This window comes from Bolinopsis microptera, chromosome 11 (assembly GCF_026151205.1).
Source record: "Bolinopsis microptera isolate Bmic1 chromosome 11, MBARI_Bmic_1.0, whole genome shotgun sequence".
NCBI lineage: Eukaryota > Metazoa > Ctenophora > Tentaculata > Lobata > Bolinopsidae > Bolinopsis > Bolinopsis microptera.
Genome location: NC_087082.1, coordinates 13979297 through 14002138, shown reverse-complemented (window position 1 = coordinate 14002138; position 22842 = coordinate 13979297). Strand labels below are relative to the sequence as shown.

General features: G+C 41.6%; 4 protein-coding genes across 4 annotated transcripts in view; 2 read left to right on the top strand and 2 right to left on the bottom strand.

The window, feature by feature from the left end:
- Window positions 1-22842, bottom strand: part of LOC134823488 (double-strand-break repair protein rad21 homolog A-like) — a 901854-nt gene that overhangs the window by 844803 nt on the left and 34209 nt on the right. The window lies entirely within an intron of this gene.
- On the top strand, window positions 11659-12252 carry LOC134823651 (uncharacterized). The gene has a single exon (XM_063835184.1). It carries the CDS (start codon window positions 11659-11661, stop codon window positions 12250-12252), a length of 594 nt encoding a protein of 197 aa, XP_063691254.1.
- Window positions 13799-22842, top strand: part of LOC134823482 (ABC transporter C family member 10-like) — a 35864-nt gene continuing 26820 nt past the window's right edge. The window contains exons 1-9 of the mRNA XM_063834958.1: window positions 13799-13867; window positions 14036-14282; window positions 14491-14650; window positions 14842-14973; window positions 15354-15436; window positions 15742-15839; window positions 17473-17608; window positions 19400-19521; window positions 19964-20131. Coding sequence (XP_063691028.1) covers window positions 14093-14282; window positions 14491-14650; window positions 14842-14973; window positions 15354-15436; window positions 15742-15839; window positions 17473-17608; window positions 19400-19521; window positions 19964-20131 — 1089 coding nt within the window. The 5' untranslated portion in view covers window positions 13799-13867; window positions 14036-14092. The remainder of the gene's footprint in view (window positions 13868-14035; window positions 14283-14490; window positions 14651-14841; window positions 14974-15353; window positions 15437-15741; window positions 15840-17472; window positions 17609-19399; window positions 19522-19963; window positions 20132-22842) is intronic.
- LOC134823090 (uncharacterized) lies at window positions 19707-22070 on the bottom strand. The gene is made up of 4 exons (XM_063834439.1): window positions 21969-22070; window positions 21661-21832; window positions 21378-21458; window positions 19707-21262 (listed from the first exon to the last, which is right to left on the bottom strand). Exons 1-4 carry the CDS (start codon window positions 22068-22070, stop codon window positions 20325-20327), a joined length of 1293 nt encoding a protein of 430 aa, XP_063690509.1. The 3' UTR covers window positions 19707-20324.

The window sequence follows — 22842 nt, the reverse complement described above, 5'->3', positions numbered from 1 at the left end:
TGATACATGTTTCGTATCCAAATATCAGAGATATTTGGAGACCACCATCGAGGTGGTCAGAAATCTGGCCCTTCCTGCTACGAGGATAAACACAACCAAAGTAACCAAAGTAAGTAAGAAGAAGATCTTGAATCAATAGAAAATATTGTTATCAAATTCAATATGGTCAATACGAAGAATTTCATGTAAAATATTGGCACTATCCGTCGCGGAGTAGAGTCCGCGGCGGAGCCGCCGGACTCCGAGCGGACTCCGAGCGGACTCCGGCGGTGCTCCGCCAAAATGTATTTTGTATTTACACTGGACTCGAGTACATTTTGGCGGACTCCGAGCGGAGCCGAGCGGACTCCGAGCGGACTTTAAAGTCCGCCGCGGACTCCGAGCGGCTCCGCGGCGGCTCGGCGGAGTGTCCGCCGCGGACTAAGCCACTAGGCGGACTCCGGTCCGCCGCGGACTCCGGCGGAGTGCTTGGCGGACTCCGCCGGACCTCTCCGCCAGACTTGAATCCGGCGGAGTCCGGCGGAGCTTGGCGGAGTCCGCCAACTCGGCGGACTCCGCTCGGAGTCCTCCGGACTCCAACAGAGTCCACTGACTTCCGACCTCCGACTTCCGACCCTCGGCTAAATTTGTCACGTGACATACAACATAGCATTTTGCAATATTGTGGTCAGATGAAAAGGTCGCTAGTGATAAACCTTAACCCTCACAATGTCAATAGTCATAGTGTACAACTCTAGTCCTAACTTTGACCCTATAATGTATAAACGTTGACCCTAACCCTCCACCAAACCGTCCGCAGCGAAATATCAATGTCATTGACTGGTCACGTGACCAAAACAATTTTTGTCATATTATCTCATATAGGGAAGCGTTTTTAGTTTTACCCTACACGTTGCATGTGGCGTCATTCGGCCGGATCCCAGCAAGCAAAAATACGTCGACCATCACAGGACGACGCCAGCCAGCACTCTCTACGCTCTTCGAGCTCCGATCGTCCTGTGACGAAGTAAGGACGAAGCCTGAGGTCCTCAGGTAACATCTTGACCATTGTTAATGATCTGGCCCGGCGCGCGCTACTTCGTAGCTCGTGCCGTCGGGCATTTCGAGAAGAAAGCGGCGCGCGCTACTTCGAAGAAATTTAGACGAGTAACATCCGTCAAAAAAGGACCGCGTAGCTAGTCAAGATGTTGATAAATATTTGGCTTGTGGCGCGATGTGTTGCTCTAAGTATAGTCCTTTCGCTTGCAGTAGCGTGCAACCGCCGGAAATGACTTGTGGAACAAGCGCGCCCGCAGCGGCGCGAAAGCACCTGGTTAGCTAGATGAACGCGATGTGCCTTGCATGAAATCCTACTAGCTGACGCCACTCGCAGTTGTGCTGCTCGCTGTACGTCAGCGATCGAAATTTATACGCGTATCACCCGTTAAGATGTGCCACCCGATGCGCCACGCAATTTTTCTCGTTGCTCGTCGCACGTCGACGAGTGGCGTCAGCTAGTAGGATTTCATCCTACAAGGTACATCGCGTTTACCTAGCTAACCAGGTCATTTCCGCCTCCGGCGGTCGCGCGCTACTGCTTACCTGAGGACCCCAGGCTATTATGTTCATTAACATAATGATTTGGCGGAATGACAGGCTGAGCGCGGCCCAGTAAGCTACTGCAAGCTTACCTGAGGACCCCAGGCTTTAATGTTGTTAATAGAGATTAGGTGGAATGACAGGCTGAGCGCGGCCCAGTAACTGCAAGCGAGAGGGCTATAGTTAGACTTAGAGCAACACATCGCGCCACAAGCCAAATATTTATCAACATCTTGACTAGCTACGCGGTCCTTTTCCGCATGCGCTCGCGCTGTGCTCAAAAATTGACGTCGCGTCGTCAATCAATTAACATCAAGATTTTAGTTTTACATTTGACCTTTATGTCAAAAAATTTCTGAATTTTCAATCGGTGGTCGATGTTACCTGTACTGAGGACCTCAGGCTTCGTCCTTACTTCGTCACAGGACGATCGGAGCTCGACGAGCGTATAGTAGAGAGTGCTGGCGTCGTCCTGTGATGGTCGACGTATTTTTGCTTGCTGGGATCCGGCCGAATGACGCCACATGCAACGTGTAGGGTAAAACTAAAAACGCTTCCCTATATGAGATAATATGACAAAAATTGTTTTGGTCACGTGACCAGTCAATGACATTGATATTTCGCTGCGGACGGTTTGGTGGAGGGTTAGGGTCAACGTTTATACATTATAGGGTCAAAGTTAGGACTAGAGTTGTACACTATTGACATTGTGAGGGTAATGGTTAAGGTTTATCACTAGCGACCTTTTCATCTGACCACAATATCGTAAAATGCTATTGGCTATGTTGTATGTCACGTGACAAATTTAGCCGAGGGTCGGAAGTCGGAAGTCGGAAGTCAGTGGACTCTGTTATGTTGGAGTCCGGCGGACTCCGAGCGGAGTCCAAGCTCCGCCGGACTCCGCCGGATTCAAGTTTGGCGGAGAGGTCCGGCGGAGTCCGCCAAGCACTCCGCCGGAGTCCGCGGCGGACCGGAGTCCGCCTAGTGGCTTAGTCCGCGGCGGACACTCCGCCGAGCCGCCGCGGAGCCGCTCGGAGTCCGCGGCGGACTTTAAAGTCCGCTCGGAGTCCGCTCGGCTCCGCTCGGAGTCCGCCAAAATGTACTCGAGTCCAGTGTAAATACATTTTGGCGGAGCACCGCCGGAGTCCGCTCGGAGTCCGCTCGGAGTCCGCTCGGAGTCCGGCGGCTCCGCCGCGGACTCTACTCCGCGACGGATAGTGCCAATATTTTACATGAAATTCTTCGTATTGACCATATTGAATTTGATAACAATATTTTCTATTGATTCAAGATCTTCTTCTTACTTACTTTGGTTACTTTGGTTGTGTTTATCCTCGTAGCAGGAAGGGCCAGATTTCTGACCACCTCGATGGCGAGTAGTCTACCAGGGAATTAGACCAGCTGCAGCTATAACCGGAAGTCGGAGGGTTGTCCGGTATCGAAGCAATAAACTTGGACAAACTAACTTTAAACGACTCAAAAGTAGCTTCAGTTTTAATACTATCAGGCACTTTGTTCCATAATAGTTTTGGTCCTCTTCTCGTGTGTCATTTTCTGTAGAATGTTCTGGAAAGAAGTACGGTTGTCGATCTGAGATAATAGCGCTTGATTCACACGTGGGCACTGCGCGGCTCCGCTATATAATCCATGTCACGTGACTGAACCATTGAAAGTAGCGCGTCCCACCGCCCGCGTCCCGCTTTTACTCCATTACCAAGTTCCCAACGGCAGACAGCGTATTTTGTTTTTCTTTAAATATTGATATGACCATGTTGACCGTGCAAATACTATTGATTACTGAAGCCGCTGTAACTTCAGTAATTGCTAGCATCTCTTCAAGTTTATATCTTAACTCGGTTACATTGTTGATATTTCCGCTAACTTAACATATTGTATACAGCATGGGGTGACATATGTTTTCGTCACTTCTGATAATGACAATACAAACAGCGTTAAACTAACAATTTTCATTGAACCATAACTCCGCTTCCGGACCACCGATTTACAAAATTCAAAAATGGGTGTTTAGAGAAAATTCTGAACTTTTCTCGGACAGTAGAAATTAAGTTCATTCGTGCTTCAGAAGAGACTGGCAGGCCCATAAATAAGGGGTTTGATCACGATAATGATACTATTTATGAAGGAGCACATGTTTTAATAGCAAGCGACGAACTTTTCTCTACTTCAATATTACCATGAATTTTAAAACGGAATATCTTTGTACTGCATCGTTCGATTTCGATAAAATTGATAAGGTAACAAGACCAAATGTTTCTCAGTTGATTAAAATAAATACTGTTACGTAGAGTTGTTAATCTTCAGCCAGAGATAGCATAAGTTTACCATGCTAAGTTGGATATTGTGAACACTTCCCTATTCCTCAATTTTTAGTGGTGTCATAGATATTACATCGCCACAAAATTTACTACAGATACGCCAAAGGGTCTGGGCCTTGTACTAGACAAATTCTCCAGACTCGTGATTACACTCACTGCTAACAATATCACTTGACGTGCACGCAAACTCGCGCGCTAAAATGCGCGCATTCAGAAGTGACGAAAACATATGTCACCCCACTGTAGTAGGGAAATCTGAGTCCTGACCAAAACAAGAAGAATATCACCGAGGCGGTGTAGGTAGATATTTTTCATTTTTGAAACTTTGGATTTATTCGATCATGGCAATTTATAGAAGTACAGTTAATTGAACTGTGAACAGTGAACACATCACACTTAATGCATTATTGAAACGGCTTGCCCAGATATATTGTCCTTGGATGGACAGTGTCTCGTGATCGTAGCATTACGCATCGTTAAACTGATATCACTTTTTTTAATAGCTACAACAGATCGATCATCGTACGTTATTCGCCTTCCATTGGCAACCTATAATAGCCTGCAGAATAGAAATAATATGGCCTCTATCAAGATCTACTCAACTGTAATATACGTTTAATATTTGAGATATTCATCAGAGACATTCATTATGTTTCTTACTCATGAAACTTATTATAATTCAAGTTGGATAGATCCGTTGCATCACTTCGTAGCTATTCTTACTAACTAGTAAGTTAGTATTAAACTTACTCAGGAACGTATTTCAAGTTAGTTTGTTGACACCACCAATCAGCGGAAACACTCTCCAAATCATTACGAATAATGTTTTCCTCTTTCCCTGTTTGTAGATAACTGTAACAGTAAAGAAACCCTTGTTATCAGTGTCCACCTCTAATTGATTGGGGACCAGGGGACTGGGCCGTAGTATACCACTCAATGTTTAATACCACACAATATATAATTACTGTAAATATTTAATTTCATTTCATAATTAGAATCCCATCGGTTGATTCTAATAGCTCTGATCTGCAAATTGATTTAGATAATACTACTAGCACTCATAGCAGGGTGATTTTTAGGTATTTTACTCGACATAATTCGAACTTTGTGCAATAAATTAAGAGCGTTTTTAACGATAACCCCTGGTAAAGACCACGTGTTCTATAAATGCTTGCTTTGAGTTTGTGTGATCTATTTTTGATCTTGTTAAGTTCAGATTCATTCCACTCTCACTCCATGTAACGATATAATCTACCCAAATATATGGGTTTTTGTTTAAATATTTGATTATTAATTTCACAGTTCATTTTAGTTTTACTGGCTATAAGGAGACTAAAGATATCTGAGTTAAAAATGATTACAGCTCAGGGGGAGGCCGGGGGCTGGGGGTTAAGTTAGGGGTATGATTTGTTAAATACTAATCTAGATGAGTTGTGGGATATACAGCGAGATAAAGAGCTCATACATAGACTCTAGCTTTGGATGATATACCGATTACCGATCAATTTTGTAGCTTACTGATTATAAAGCAATCTGGAGATTGGTTTGCTGGGACTACAACACCGTTCTGACAAGTTGCCTTGTTGCCTCCCTTGTTGATGAAATCAGGTCGACAAGTCAAGTATATCTCCTGAATTGTCTGTACTTTTTTCCAGGTCAAATCACGGCTCTGGGGGGGGGGGGGGGGGGGGGGGGCTGGGTTTAAGATAAACAACCGATCTTGGTAGTGTGTTGGTCGCTCCTCCAACTGACTGTGATGCTAACCGTTCAATCATGAACGGAACATTCAGTTATAGTACTGTTTAGTTATAGTATGTGTCGGTTTAATTGTTCAATTGCGGAGATTAGTATTATTAAAAACATTAACTGTAATATGAGGTCGCGATTATGAACTGAGTGAGATTTCAAATGATGAACTGTGATAAATTTAAGTTTAGACCAACTGGAAGCAAAGGAATAATGCATATATCCATGAGTGCTCCTTTGCTTAACTTAGACAGTAAGTGTTTGAAAACAGAATCTAGGACACGACTTCACTGACAAGAACTGTATGTTCCAGGAGGAGGCACTTGCGGTGTACAGGAGGACAAGCATGGTTATACCTGACAGAGTTGAAGTACTAGTTCAACATGGCGCAGTTCATTTTTACCAGGTTAGACACTCAAAATTTCAATTTGTGCTGTGTAATTAGTAATTGCCGTTTTAAATATGTAAACTTGGAATCATTCTCACAATTGTAATAAGAGTTTGTGTAACTTTAAATGTTGCACTTGCCCTCAAAGTCAATGGAATTCATTTTGTGTGTGGGTGTTTATTTTAGATGAGATAACACGGAAGTATTGATAAAATCGATAACGGGTAATAGGTGCGCTGTTGAAATGGTTCAGTGTACCCCTCTTTAGTTCGTTTACCAGCTGCATTTTATTTCGGATCATGGGTTAGAGCATTGCTGTACGCTATTAAAATTTCTATTCAAAATCTACTCGTACTGAATGTAACTGGCAGATATTTTAGCTGGTACCGTACATATTCGTATCGTATTTTGGGCCACATTGACGGTCCTTTACATTTAGGCCCACAAACTGAAAACGTAATCTATCGTTAACTGGTGCTACTGCAAATAACACTGCTTGTCTGTTTGAATCCATGCTACCACATGATTACTGTGTCCGTGCTTAAAAATTAGCTGTGCATGTAGCGACGTGAATTTAATTTCCTCTTAGTCTTAGAATCTAAATATGCCGTTTTGGTGCATAACGTGCGAGACCCCTGTACAATTTGTCAGAAACAGAAGCTACAAGAACCACATGATGGCTTCAAAGCACGGATTGAAAAACTTGTTCAATTGTGATGGGTAAATACATAGCCTAAATTTTTTTTCGTGAACATCTTATCGCCGCACATGTATGCTGGTAACAGTGCAAAAAACACCTTATACAGTTTTGTAACCTTCCCAACAGTTTAAAGTGATCTCGTGATTTTTCAACTCGGACTGAGTGAATCAGGAATCGACGTTTCAGATTCGGACACCCTGTTACAATTCAGCTGCATATCTAATTAAATTTACTGTACACAAGCTGTTAGTTCTTAATTTGGAGATGGCTGTGAATATAAATAATATTGAATATCTGTCTCAAACTTTATTCGAATACATTTGCTAATAAGGAAAATCTAGATGCCAGATCATTTTTAAAATTTGCCGAACTGCCTAGTTGTTTCAATTGTAACAGCTTTTTTGATTCTATGTCAACTTGTTGCAAGAGTTACAACTGACAAGCTTTATATACTAACTTTTTCATTGACAAGATTAACATGAAATGTTCCATTCCTGGATGTGCTACGTTTGGAAGACGAAGAATTCCAAAAAGAGCCCTTGAATCGGTCAAGCTCACATACCCCGCGTTAGTTGATTGCTCATAACAGTTTTAATATTCGTACATTCTTGGACGGTGGACCTTTGTAGTTACACCTGCAATCATCATAAATACCATTATATAAAACACCGCTCAAACTGTAACCTCTTTCAGGGCATGGATTACGAATGACTCGAGAGTATGCGACACCCACCAACAGCAGTATAAGAACTCTCTTCTGGATGGAATCAGATTCGCCACCATAAAGAATTCTGCGCGAATGGTTTGTGCTCTTTGTCATCGTAATTGCGTCGTACTGTTGTACCCGATTTTAGAACTTTTCCAGACTCCTACATTTCATTATTATTCTATAATAAATCTCATGACTTGAACAAATCACTAAGTGTTCAACTGGTCCACACTCGTTACTCCTCACGTCACGCCATCTAAGATAACGTTGCCCCATTCGTTACCGCATAAAAAATATTTACCCAGGTTCACCAATACACTGGATTACCTAACGGAGAGGTATTTCTTGCCTTGCTGAAGTTCCTCCGGTCTTATCGCAGCCGAACCTCCCTCACCTACGCCGTTACTGGCAACTAACATTCGACCCTCCTGTACGAGGACCAACTGCTCATCACGCTGAAGAAACTGCAGGTTAATCTTCCTGATGATATTTTGGCTGTCGATTTTCAGGTACGCTTTTAAGTAGCAACAGTGGTAGTTTTGGTAACAACAGTTGACCTTTCAAATGGAACTATTAACATGTTGATTTTCGACTTATTACATTTCAAAAGAGTTTTAAAAAATAGATGCAGCTGTTCTAAGGACAGTTTCAAAACTTTTCTCCTATCGAAACTAAATTCAGGTATCGAGATCACAGATAACATCGATATGGAGGTCCTGGCTGGATATCATGGTCAACAAGTTCAAGACCCTGGTTGGCGACGAACTACCGTCACTAGCGCCAGAAAGCAATGCCCGCATGCTTCGCTTCCCACCCCAACACTAGACTCGTACTTGACTATACCGAGGTATGATGTGGGTCCATTACCACTTTACCAGAATCAAATGAGCAGCTACAACTTCAGAGCCCAGACAAAATTATGATAGTCACAACAGATCATCTCAATAAGTTCACACAACATTTCGCTTTGAAGTTTGAACGTGACCAGTGAATTTGTGTTCTCTACAGCAGTACAATTACGGAGGGGTGAGATTTTTGATGTTCATTTTGTTACTGCAGCTGTAGCAATTGAAAGTTCCTACAATCCACAGGTCCCAATTGAAGCTCCGTCCAACATGGAGTCGGGCGCCAAATGTTACAGCCATTATAAGTGTAAGTTCAGTCGATCATACCTATCAGTGTATATTTAATGATGAACTTGCAACGTGAAGTACAGCTCTTCTGCTTTCGTACCTCATACAATGTCCCCTGCTTAATCTTTCTGTTCCCTCTCCAGCTCAGCACACAGCCAAGTTACCGATAGGAATTGCGCCCAGTGGGGTAATCACGTACGTCAGCCGCTGCTATCCTGGTGGCACAACCGATAAGGAGATTGTAGTGGACAGTGCTATACTGCAGAAGCTGACTGTTGGTGACAACGTGATAGCTGACATTCACGAAATTTTACCCGAAGGTTAGTTCCAAGCGTGCTACACTTGAAATGTGAGATTTTTCTGAAAGGGCCCCTAACACTAACAGTTGAAACCAACTTAAATTGTAGCATTTTTCATTTTTGAATGCTGATTGCGAAACCCCAAATGATGCTCCCCTGGCGAGATAACGGTGAAAACTAAAAAACTGTCTTGATCACGTGATATGACCTATGAACTTATAATAAGGATGTTGGTTTATTTTCTCGTTAAGGTTTCAGCATATGCTTAAGTTAGAAATCGGGTTTGTGTTAGGGTTAGGGTCATTGTGGGTGGTTAAGGTTTTAGAGCCAGCTAGAGAACGTGTTGAAACGTCACGTAAGTGTAGAGTGATTAATCTTATTCTTAACTAACCGGAATATATAGCGAATTAAATTTCAGGAGTTACACTCAAGATTCAGTTCACGCCGGAAGAAGTAGCAGCCAGCAGAAAAGTCAGCATCGCCCGCATCCACGTGGAACGCTCCATTGGCTATCTGAAGCGGTACAAGATTTTGGGGAACAAAGTTGTGGCGAAGATGTTGCCTTATCTGAGCGACATCGCATTCGTGTGTGCCCAACTTGTCAATTTGAACCCTGCTTTTTTAAGGGAGGTGGACAGTGATTTTTTTAAATGACCAGGTCAGAAGTGGACAGAGTAACGAGCCAGACGGTACACAGATAGTGGTTACGATAGACCCCTGCTCTACACACTCCTCTCCTGTCGTCAGACCGTCTCCCTTCACCCTCCCCCTCCCACTGGGAGACTTTGGGACCGGAAACTGATCCGGCCCCCAAAGAGGGGTCAGATCACGTCACCAATTAGTGACGTATAATTAGTGATGGAATACAAGGAATACAAGGAATACAAGGAATACAAGGAATACAAATTTAAAATCTTGAGCTACAATAGTAACTGTTAAGATAATAACAATATCATAAGATTTGAATTTATTATATTAATATAACTTAACTAAAGTGAAAAATAAAGATTTGACATAAAATATTTTGTTTTCAGTCGCCTTGGTAATGCTGTAATGCTTGAGCCAGGTCACTTTGCAGTTTGCACTCGTCGTTGCGCGAAAAGAAACAAAAGCGGGTACACTGATTTTCAGTGTTCACTGTTCATGTACTGGCCAGAGAGTCAACAAATTTCTTGCGGTTGTTAAAACACGTAGTGGCAAACCTAGCAACGACTCTCGTGAGGTGGACTTGACTTTCGTTCGTGATAAGTTCAATGATTTCACTGTTGTTGCTGATGAATTTGAGGACGTTTGCTCCAGGGATGACATTGTGAACAGAATAAGATGTCGCAGACGGTTTGATTGGATTTGATATGAGTGACTGGATCTTGTCTAGGACTTTTCGCCTCGATGCAGCGTTAAGATCACAATGGTTAAGGAAGTGGTCTTCATTCTCAATAATACCAGAACCTAAGACTATATTGCACCAGGAGCATATTCGCTCGTCACGTGGAGTTTGATTATATCGGCCAAGTTCAATTTCGAGTCGATGTGCACTGATCCGCAGTCTTGTGATATTAGCACGGTCTGCATATTTAATGACACTATCTAGGTAATACTCTTTGTTAAATTTGGATTTTAGGTCACGATAGAATTCTAATTTCCGAGAAGTGTTGATACAGGACCCCCAATATTCTCTAAAGTTACATTTCAAAGTTTTAGTAATGACGTGTGGTGTGAATATTTTACTCCCGATGGGTTGTGTTGATTGAGGAGGAATTCGTTTCTTGAAACCGTTGTGAATAAGAAAGTCCTCTTTTGGTGGTTTTGCGATACTCGGGTTTCTTTCGAAAAGTAACTTGGAGTGATTGTTTTTGAGTGTGCGGTAGGCTGTGACATGATCGGTAGAGAAACATGGGTCTAGCGCGAGGACAGGCTCCAAACCCCTGTACCAGTCCAATTTCATGTTCATCTGTTCTTTGATCCATGGATTGAATTTAATTGACATAGAAATGAGCTAGATCTGGGGTAGAGTTCACATGTCAATTCTGTAAATCATAGCTGTACATTAAGAAGTAAACATGATCTGACTGCTCGACTCGTAGATCACATAAGGGACGGGAGCTCTTGCTAAAGGGGGGTTCTCGTATCAAGGGATTTGAGACGTACGTGTCAAAGGCATGCAAGGGGAGTGAGCCGATCTAGTGTTTCAGAGGATGTCAACAGGTTGATTCTGACGGATATATCTACAGCAGCAAGAAATATGATGACACCGTCCTCTCCTCTGCTTGGCGTTGCCAGAAGAACAAATCCCTGAAATGTCCTGCCATGTGCTACCTCGCTCTCACAGACAACACTCTTTCCCTTGGAAGTAAACCACACAACCACGATTCGGATCTGGCTACCCCACAGAGACTCGAACTCCTTACAACGCTCAAGAGGACGCAGAACAACCGCTGTCGGCGACTCAGAACCTGATATCGCAACCGCAAGGCTGGTTGCGTTTTTAGCTTTTGTCCCAGTAGCTGATGTTGAGGAGGCTTTCTTTGAAATAACTTTCTACATCCAATCTAACTATCCTGAGTTGATGGTTGTAGTCAATTATTTCGAGAAAACCTACTTAGGGTATTCTTCAGGATCCGGAGTTCCCTCGGACCTCTAACATGGTGGAGGTGTTTCACAGAGGTTTCAAAACCCGAGTGAATCGCCCAAAGCCCTCTGTTCATGGATCACATCACTAATTATACGCCACAAGCTTCAAGCTTGCATGTTAATTACTTGATGACGTATATGGTGGATCATATCACTCCGGCCCCAAAGTCTGGCAGCCCCCCTCCTTACAACCCTGCTGCTCCTACAGCACCTGTGGTTCTTCCTCCTCCTCCCCCTCGACCTGTCGTTCCGGTAACCTCAGCACCTGTTCCAGTTCCCGCTCCCGCTCCGGCTACTGTTCCAGCTCCGGCTACTGTTCCTGCTCCTGTTCCGGCTGCCGCTCCTGTTCCGGCTCCCGCTACAGCAGCTACACCCTCGGCAGCTCCCACCGGTCCTGTTCCGGCCCCTTATCCTGGTTCGAGCCGCACCTTCACCATCGACGGAAAAGTTTCAAAGTACGACTGGATCCTGGCACGTGTCCGGAATGGTGCTACGAAGAAGGAGGCACTCGCTGCAGAGGGGATATCTGAGTCATTTTTCGGCAGGAAGCGCTGCATAGCAGAGGCAGCGAGGATTGACCTACCTTCTCTCCGACATGGATTCCTCCAGCTGATTAATCCCACACTGAAAAACCTTCTACCAGTGGCCAGGGACATCTGTAACCGGAACCGTTCTGCGCTTCGCACACTCCACGCTTCAGGAGAAGCACTCCCTCCCAAGAAGATATACTGATTTATTTTGTTACAGTAATACTTATAGTTTTTAATGGTTATGAGATGTTCCGATTGATACTTTGATAATATAATATTGCTTACCTATTGAATTTTTTAGATACATTATGAACAGATCAATCGTATTTTTCAATTGCTCGTTAATAAATAAATAATATAAACAAAGTTAAAATTGTGTCTCTCAAAATTATATTGCTCATACATATAGTTTAATACTGTCACCAATATAAGTAATATAAATAATGATATCTATCATATAGTAATAAATAATATCATAATAATAAATGATATCTATCATTTATTATTGTGAGGTTAGTAGCCCAGCCATAATTCATATTGCCCGAATGACCGTGCCCCAGGTGGTTTTGCCCGAGATGTGCCCGAGATGTGCCCCAGGTGTGCCCCAGGTGGTTCTGCCCGAGATGTGCCCGATGTGTGCTTTCTGCCCGAGATGTGCCCGAGATGTGCCCCAGGTGTGCCAGAGTTTGTGCCCGACGCGAGGTGTGCCCGAGGTGTGCCCCAGATGTGCATCGGCAGATTACCGAGTTACCCAAAGTTTTCTATTTTCATCTTCGAAGTTCGAATTTTACCGATATTAATTTTATTAAGGATTTGTCATGACTCAATGTTTCTGCAATTTTGGAAATTAAATTCAATTGATGATATTGTAAGGGGTCTTTCACATATTACGTAATCAGTTGAACTTGAGGGGGCGGGGGGGTTTCCGAATGATTACGCCAGTGTAACTTTGACACAATATAGCTATGTGTAAAACTGATTACGGAGGGGGGGGGGGGGTAAAAATGTTCCAAAAAAATGATTACGTAATATGTGAACGACCCCTAACTATATAATGATGATGTAACAAGGTTACATAGCATAGGAGCATAATTCAAGTATGCAGAGTGCAGACAAATATTACTTCTGACTAAATGGTTTCTGGACAGTATGATTTCCCTTTTGAAGAGCTCTTTCTGGCTGTAATGTAACATCCAGAAACTTATTTGGGTCTTTTGTAGTTAACTTTCTTATTGGTCAATGGGCAAAGAATCTTGTCAAAATTCTTTTTGCGGTGGTTTTCTGTCAATTGTTTCATCAAGATTTATGTCCAGAGTTTAAATTGTATGATGTACTTATGCAGTTTTATTTTTAGCCTCCATTCATTATGTCCACCTGGTTTAAGTTTTTATTATGCACAGATTAGCTCTAGTTTAAGTGCAGTATTTTCAACAACAGACTATTATTACATATTAAACAAATTACGTTATTTACTTACTCTTAAATTAAGTCACTTACGTATAGATATTTTTCCCAGAACCATGTCTTTGTTCATTCCACCTTTTTTCAGGTTTTTCTCAGAGACTAATGCTATTCATTACCCTGACAACGTATTCACTGCACAACATTGATATAAGTTAAGTCACATCACCATGGTCACCACATCACCCTGGGAGTATAATCACGTGGTGCGGGTCACGTGGTGCGGGTCAGGTGACTGGGGTAGCGTGGGTGGGCTGCAAACAAACTGGTAGCTGGCTTGCACTCCTGACGCTTTGTTTGTTGTACAGGATATTGTTGCAATTATAGTTATGTTTTCCCTTTGTTAGTGTTGTAAGGTAAGGACCATAAATTTGGGAACTTGAAAACAGAATTTATCAGGAATATCCTATCTTAACCGATGATTACTACCTGTTTAGTATGATATCACTAATTTTTGACCTGAATTATCGTTTACTTTAGGGACCTTAAAAAGTTGTGTCCATTCTCTGACATGACCATTTCAGTAAATTGAAAAAAGAAGTGTGCAGAAGTGAGAGTGTTAAAAAAGTATAAAACGCCGAATGAACGACACAATGGTGACCCCTAGTCCGAGCTCTGGGATGGAGTTTGATATTTATCAGTATTTTACGACACCCAGTCCAGTAAGCCTAGCGGGCTACAACCAGCTCTGTTCTGAGTTCAATCTGGGGACTGATCAGTTCGACGTTTGTGGGGCCATCGTTCTTAGGATGGGGACCTCCGCCTATGCAGGTTCTATCTTGTCAAATCTATTTTAGCTGCTGAATTTGTTATTTCCTAACGTTACCGTTATATTAGCCATGTTGATAAATCAGTAAGATATTGTATTTTCACTTTTCATCCCCAAAGTTAGTCTTATGTTGATTCAATTGTTGTATGATGTTTTTATGTTTCATCTTTAATTTTCACGATTTAATCTTCACGTTCCCATAATTTCCAGCGTTTCTGCTGATAACGTCCATCATGTTGCTGAGATACAACAAGACTGAGAAAGGCTACGAGGACATAGAAGTAAAGTACTCCAAACTGAGGATGCACAAACTCACCTGGCTACTCCTTATCTTCACCCTCATGTTCGAGCACTACCAACTCGCTACCTGGTACGTGTCAAACACAAGGAAATATCTTGAAATCTTGAATTAATTAAAACACAGAGCGAATAAAGAAAATTTAACTCACGTCTTACGGTTAATTAGAGGGTCATACTACAGTCTTACAGTGACATATTGATCAAGACAATTAATATTGCATAGTAAACAAAACTATATTAAGTTACGTGGTGTGTCTCCAGGTTGGTTCTGTTCTGGAGTAACCCTCTGATAAAAGCGTACGCTATCTCAGTCTACCTCATAGCTACTCCTGCTGCTTGGATTTATTTCTACAGAGTGGAGAAGTACCATGTTAACCCTATCTTCTTAGTCGGGTTAGTGGGAACAGAGCGCGGTACTGCCAGTTTTAACTGTTAATTACTGGTAATTATATCATTAATTACTAATTAATTTTATCGTTAATTAACCACTAATTGTATGATCTTATTGGATGTTAATGTCAACCAAATTATAAGCTTTTTACCATGTCATTACTCACTTATTATTAATTCCTATCTCACTTTTTGCTTACTAACCATTAACTAATTATTCACTTATAACTGCCTACTTTTTACTTACTAATTATTGACTAATTAACTAATTATTAACTAATTATTCACTTATAACTACCTTCTTTTTACTTATTAATTATTGACTTATTAACTAATTACTAACTAATTACTCACTTATATTTATAACTACACACTAATCACAGGCACACAATGTATACCGGAGTGGTAGCTTGCATTAACTACATGCTATTCGTGTCCTTCCTTCCCCAAGCTTCTCAAGCAGATGGTGATTTCTCTTTTTGAACTTTCTTTCTGTCGTTGGAAAAAGCTGTTTAAACATCATTTCCGACAAAGTGATCATTGAATAATGAATATTCAGTATCATTCGAAATGTACCATTACCTCATTACGTACGTATTACATATCCTCAGTACCATAGTCTTGTTTTGAGGAGGTAATATTTTAAGGGAGCGTTCACATATTACGTCCCCCCCCACCCCCCCATTGGCTTGCTGACGTAATATGTGAATGCTCCCTAATAGTTTTAAATCCTCCCTGGCTCCCACACCCCTAATCATCAAACTCCCCCAGGTCTCTCTGGAATGGATGTCAGGTTTGCAATGTCTGGTTTGGCTCTGTTGGCTCTCAGTATACATACTGCTATCTGCTTCATCAACATCTTCATACCGGTATAATGTGGTTTACATATTTAGAAAGTATTATTGATCTTTCAAATCTCTATTATAAAACGATTAGAGATTTAAGGGGGGGGGGGGGGGGGGGGGGGGGGGGGGGGGGCCAATGGGTATTTTTTTGTGAAACTTGATTTCGAGATAGCAATTGACCAACAAACTAAGACCAGTGACCGAACTTTTGAGGGGGTCCCGGACCCCAACCGCCAAACGGTGCGCGCATGGCAGCCACGCCCATATTTGGTCCAAATTAGGCCCAATTTAGCCAAACACCCTGAACATGCCCAAAACCAAGGTTTATGGTGCTCTACTTGTAGCTAGTGGTCTCCTGAACTCGTATATGAAATTTCATCAAGATTGGACAAAAAATGACTGAGTTATGAGCCAAAAACCATATGCCCATATTTGGGCATACGCACCAAATTTGGTAGATTTCGTCCCATAAATTGGTCAAATATCAATATTTTTGAATGAAACTTACTTTATATGAAAGGTAAGCCTAAACTACATATTATCTGTAAGTTATAGCTTTATATCTGTTTAAATGTGGATACTAAGGCGAAAAAACCACAAAAAATGAACTAAATTGCCCATATCTCGGTTCGCGATATTTGCGGAATTGATCTCATTAAAATTGTAACAACTCAATCAGTTTTCAAAATTTTTGCATGAAATTTTCGGAATCGACTCGAAATCGCATTTCCACCTTATTTTAAATACGGATTTTTGATTAAGGCCTCCAAAAAAATTTGGCGGCCAAATTCTGAATTTTTGTGAGATAATTTTGGAATTTGGCCGCCAAATTTTTTTGGAGGCCTAAATCAAAAATCCGTATTTAAAATAAGGTGGAAATGCAATTTCGAGTCGAATCCGAAAATTTCATGCAAAAATTTTGAAAACTGATTGAGTTGTTACAATTTTAATGAGATCAATTCCGCAAATATCGCGAACCGAGATATGGGCAATTTAGTTCATTTTTTGTGGTTTTTTCGCCTTAGTATCCACATTTAAACAGATATAAAGCTATAACTTACAGATAATATGTAGTTTAGGCTTACCTTTCATATAAAGTAAGTTTCATTCAAAAATATTGATATTTGGCCAATTTATGGGCCGAAATCTACCAAATTTGGTGCGTATGCCCAAATATGGGCATATGGTTTTTGGCTCATAACTCAGTCATTTTTCGTCCAATCTTGATGAAATTTCATATACGAGTTGAGGAGACCACTAGCTACAAGTAGAGCACCATAAACCTTGGTTTTGGGCATGTTCAGGGTATTTGGCTAAATTGGGCCTAATTTGGACCAAATATGGGCGTGGCTGCCCTGCGCGCACCGTTTGGCGGTTGGGGTCCGGGACCCCCTCAAAAGTTCGGTCACTGGTCTTTGTTTGTTGGTCAACTACTATCTCGAAATCAAGTTTCACAAAAAAATATCCATTGGCCCCCCCCCCCTTAAGAGGGTTACAAAATTCTGTTTTCACTTAGTAGACCTCTAATAAGGGCTCGACCAGGATCCCGATCAATAAAAAGCCGGAACCCAGGTTAACGTTTTTATCCCGGTCCCTGCCGGGATGAGGGTTTTGTCCCGGTACACCATATAAGGCCTCACCTCATGAAACCCACTAGAGGACAAACAAGACGGACTACACGAAATTAAATCTGGATGACGATAATGACGAGGATGACGACAAAAAGGAGCAAGAGGTGAAGATTAGTTACGACGACGACCCATTCCCTGAGCAGCTTATACTGTGGTTTGTAGGTGAGTTTTTAGGGTGACAACAGCTAGTAATTGTTAATGTTAGGTTAGCAGCTAGTTCACTAGTTGTTAATGTTAGGTTAGCAGCTAGTTCACTGGTTGTTAATGTTAGGTTAGCAGCTAGTTCACTAGTTGTTAATGTTAGGTTAGCAGCTAGTTCACTAGTTGTTAATGTTAGGTTAGCAGCTAGTTCACTAGTTGTTAATGTTAGGTTAGCAGCTAGTTCACTAGTTGTTAATGTTAGGTTAGCAGCTAGTTCACTAGTTGTTAATGTTAGGTTAGCAGCTAGTTCACTCTAGTTGTTTATGTTAGGTTAGCAGCTAGTTCACTAGTTGTTAATGTTAGGTTAGCAGCTAGTTCACTAGTTGTTAATGTTAGGTTAGCAGCTAGTTCACTGTTTGTTAATGTTAGGTTAGCAGCTAGTTCACTTGTTGTTAATGTTAGGTTAGCAGCTAGTTCACTGGTTGTTAATGTTAGGTTAGCAGCTAGTTCACTAGTTGTTAATGTTAGGTTAGCAGCTAGTTCACTAGTTGTTTATGTTAGGTTAGCAGCTAGTTCACTAGTTTTTAATGTTAGGTTAGCAGCTAGTTCACTAGTTGTTAATGTTAGGTTAGCAGCTAGTTCACTAGTTGTTAATGTTAGGTTAGCAGCTAGTTCACTTGTTGTTAATGTTAGGTTAGCAGCTAGTTCACTAGTTGTTAATGTTAGGTTAGCAGCTAGTTCACTAGTTGTTAATGTTAGGTTAGCAGCTAGTTCACTAGTTTTTAATGTTAGGTTAGCAGCTAGTTCACTAGTTTTTAATGTTAGGTTAGCAGCTAGTTCACTAGTTGTTAATGTTAGGTTAGCAGCTAGTTCACTAGTTGTTAATGTTAGGTTAGCAGCTAGTTCACTAGTTTTTAATGTTAGGTTAGCAGCTAGTTCACTAGTTGTTAATGTTAGGTTAGCAGCTAGTTCACTAGTTGTTAATGTTAGGTTAGCAGCTAGTTCACTAGTTGTTAATGTTAGGTTAGCAGCTAGTTCACTGTTTGTTAATGTTAGGTTAGCAGCTAGTTCACTGTTTGTTAATGTTAGGTTAGCAGCTAGTTCACTAGTTGTTAATGTTAGGTTAGCAGCTAGTTCACTAGTTGTTAATGTTAGGTTAGCAGCTAGTTCACTAGTTGTTAATGTTAGGTTAGCAGCTAGTTCACTGTTTGTTAATGTTAGGTTAGCAGCTAGTTCACTGTTTGTTAATGTTAGGTTAGCAGCTAGTTCACTGTTTGTTAATGTTAGGTTAGCAGCTAGTTCACTAGTTGTTAATGTTAGGTTAGCAGCTAGTTCACTAGTTTTTAATGTTAGGTTAGCAGCTAGTTCACTGTTTGTTAATGTTAGGTTAGCAGCTAGTTCACTAGTTGTTAATGTTAGGTTAGCAGCTAGTTCACTGTTTGTTAATGTTAGGTTAGCAGCTAGTTCACTAGTTGTTAATGTTAGGTTAGCAGCTAGTTCACTAGTTGTTAATGTTAGGTTAGCAGCTAGTTCACTTGTTGTTAATGTTAGGTTAGCAGCTAGTTCACTAGTTGTTAATGTTAGGTTAGCAGCTAGTTCACTAGTTGTTAATGTTAGGTTAGCAGCTAGTTCACTAGCTGTTAATGTTAGGTTAGCAGCTAGTTCACTAGTTGTTAATGTTACCACCTCCACAATTCATCATGTCACTTTACAGGAATTAACCAAACAGCTCCGCCAGTTACACTTTTAAGATTTAAATGAAACGTGCTACTTTATCAATGTACCCGTAAGTTTAAATAAATTCTTGTCCAGGCCCCGTTCTATGGAAGCACAGGAAGCAGACGTTTTCTAAAAGAGATCTGGGAAAGATACCTGACAGATTTGATCCTATGGGGTTCTCAGAGAGGATGTGGATCGTTTATAATAAGAATGAGGTCAGTTAGGGGAGGGGTTGAGTCCCTGCCGCTCTGAAGGGGGGGGGGGGGGGGGGTGTTGAGTCCTTGTTGCTCTGAACCTCAATTTTTGCGATTTATATTTATATAAATTTTATTTCGTCGAGTAAAAATCAAACAAAAAAGTTTTCACAACACTAATAGACAAGAATCTGTACACCATAAGATAAGCTACTTAAATTTAATTGGTCGACCCCTAAATTTAATCACAATCTACGAAAATTAAAGGTGCGAAAATAATTTAATTTTTAAAACCGCGAAAATGGGTGCCAGCGAAAATATTTGGTTTTACAGTACATAGCGGACAGCGTAAGAGCAAACATCAAATAATTAATTTTCAAAAACAATAACTAATAAGAATCTGGAAACAACATACATATTAAATTGAAACCTCACATTAAACCTCACTTGAATCACATTTCAGAAAATGCAAAAGCACCTTAGACTACTGTGGGCTCTGTTCCGGTCCTGTCTGATGCCGGTGGTAACCACGTTTGGGTTGATGATGTTGGTAGAGGTGTTCACTTTAGCACCTCCTCTCATGCTGGGTACCATGATCACGTTCGTGGAAAATGGAGGTACTCAAGTTGAGGTGGGTGTTACCTTCTTTAACCTCACTTTCGTTATATTCACTTTCACTTCTTTAACCGTTCTCGCTTTCATTATCTCCACTTTCACCTTCACATTTACTTCAATTGTACTTCTTCTTCCACTGCCGTCACTAAATTAAGTGGCACAACTTCATACTTTCACACTCACAAGATCCATCAGGAAAACGTAAGAACTCAAATCTTTTCCTCGTTAACAGCATGATATTTAGAGTCCCCCCTTAACCCAGGCCTTACTTGGAAATTATTAGTCACAAGGCTCCTGAAAGAAGATGTGAAACTCCTGCTAGTCTCGGAGACACTGAGCCTCCCCCTGCTAAGGAACTGTCTGAAATGCTTCATCCGCCACCAATACAACACCGGGTTAACCGTGGAGTTGAGGACCTGGGACACCCCGTACACCACCAGCCAGGTATACTGCCAGGCTGGTCCGAATGTGGTGTACACTCTGCTGGCGTACTTGAAGAGCAGTTGCTCGGAGTAGTTGGAGGCGTGTAGCAGGGTCAGGCACGTGCAGTAAATGTACGCTAGGTATACCGTCATGCAGAGGGCTGGTATGTTGAAGATAACGTACACTAGTGTCACCATCAGGATTGTTACCGATGCTTCTTTGTGTTTGGTTACCGGCTTATTCTGCCTTTTGTTTTCCTTGTTTTCCTTGTTGTCCCTTGTTGTCCTTTCATGTCCACTGGTGATGCGGAGAGATCTTGCGTCTGCTTTCTTTAGAAATTGAAGGGATAAAACAAGGGATATAAAGATAGGAAAGACGGGAAGTCCTAGAAAGCAAGCCTCGGTGATGGTCACCACGAAGGACTGTCTGAAGTAAGGCCGCCAGTCCGTGGCTGTAGGAGTAGTTAGCGTGGTCATGCTGATCGGTGTTATGTAGATGGGAGTTTGACTTGGATCATCAACTGTGATCCTACACATGGCGTTATCCGGCGCATACTGTACCACCGCGTAGTCTGTAGCTAGGGGTAATATACCAAGTACGATTAGTACAAAACCAGCAAACAGAGACGGGATGAGCCAGGAGTTTCTCAGGGACATCACTTTGCTGGTTGTCATGAGTATTGTGAGCCGGGATATGCTCAGGAATGCCACCATGAACACTGCTCCTTGGGTGGTAAAACTTGTGTTAGATTCTCTAAAAATGTCTCATTTAATTTTACTTATTTAGTAATTTCTAAACAAAGACTGGTTTTAAAAAAGGAAGTAAGATTCCACAAAAACCTTGTTTGATGAGCAGCCAGATAATGTACCAGGAGTAACAAAAGGGCGCCCCTCTGAACAGGAGATCTGGAGAGTCTCTCCCTGGGCAATTAATACCATTCCAATTAATGTTACAAATTAGGACAACACATCAGAAAAGTAGAACCAAGAAACGTAAAGCAAGGAACGCTTGCAAAAGGAGTCAAGTTGTTCCTACGATTTCATAGAAATACAGATTTCATAAAAATACTGATTTTATAGAAAAACAAATTTCACTTTCTCTTCACAATCGCACAGAACCCACCCAATAGGAGAGTCTGTGCTATCGGGAGTTGAGCGATACCAATCATGACATCAATAAAGCTGATGATAGTGTAGATCTGCTTGAAGAAGGAACTGTTCTTGTTCTTAGTGATTTGTGTACAGAAGTGGTAACAAGCGGCACAGTTGGCAGGGATACCCAGTATAGAACACACCTGGGGAGAGAAGTCGGGAGGAAACTAGACACATTAAAGTAAAATATAATGTACCGACTGTGAGAGTGAAAGCAATACACGTTAACATTGAAAGTAAAAGTGAAAGCACTGAATTGAAAGTGAAAGCACCACCCACCAGCAGGATACTCCCCAGGACCAGGTCCGCTTCTCTAATGGGAGGTTGTGCTCGAGGGAGTATAATTGTTGTAAGACTGAGATGGTGACCTGCTGTTGTCATGGTTACTTCCTGGAGTATTAGTATTTGAGCTGATTAGATTCTTCTGCAGTTCTAATGCGATTCATTTCAAACAGGTTTACTGAATAAAAGGTAATCCTAAACTATACATTCTCAAATATATATAGCTTAATATTTATAGAAATGTGGAAACTAAGGCCAAAAGACCACTAAAAATGAAGAAAACTGCCCATATCTCAGTTCTTCCCCAAAAGGCTTTTTCATTTTTCAAAATTTTCCCATGAAATTTTCAGGTTAGGTTTAGAATCGTCTCAGGATCTTATCTTATACCCCGGATTTTTGATTAAGGCCTTTTCAAAAAATAATTTTGCACAAAACTTTTGTTTTTGGCCACCAAATTCTTTTGGTGGTCTGTTGGGGTCCGGGACCCCTCAAAAGTTTGATCATGGGTCCTAGTTTGTTGATCGACTGCTATGTTAGAATAAAGTTTCACAAAAATTTCAGGCTGACTCCCTTACAACATCTCCCCCCCCCCCCCCCCCCTTACAACATCTCTCCCCCCCCCCCCCCCCCCCCCCCCCCCTTACAACATCTCTCCCCCCCCCCCCCCCCCCCCCCTTACAACATCCCTCCCCCACTAAAATTTAATATTTTAATTGTTACCATTACGGTGCAGCAATTTGACCATTTACGGAAAGTTAAGTTAACATCAGTCCCCTTTGCGCAACCTATCACTCAAGCAATCCACAGAACATACACTCAATTAAATCAACGCAGCACATTATTAGTCATTAAGCACGAGTATACAATTGAA

What these genes read in the sequence shown, in the direction of transcription:
- LOC134823651 (XM_063835184.1), top strand. Translation starts at nt 11,659, where the DNA reads ATGGTGGATCATATCACTCCGGCCCCAAAGTCTGGCAGCCCCCCTCCT.
- LOC134823090 (XM_063834439.1), bottom strand. Translation starts at nt 22,070, where the DNA reads ATGACAACAGCAGGTCACCATCTCAGTCTTACAACAATTATACTCCCT. An exon ending in TCCTGGGGAGTATCCTGCTG is followed by an intron (nt 21,833 to 21,968) that starts GTGGGTGGTGCT and finishes TTCTCTCCCCAG; the next exon opens with GTGTGTTCTATACTGGGTAT. An exon ending in CTGGCTGCTCATCAAACAAG is followed by an intron (nt 21,263 to 21,377) that starts GTTTTTGTGGAA and finishes TTACCACCCAAG; the next exon opens with GAGCAGTGTTCATGGTGGCA.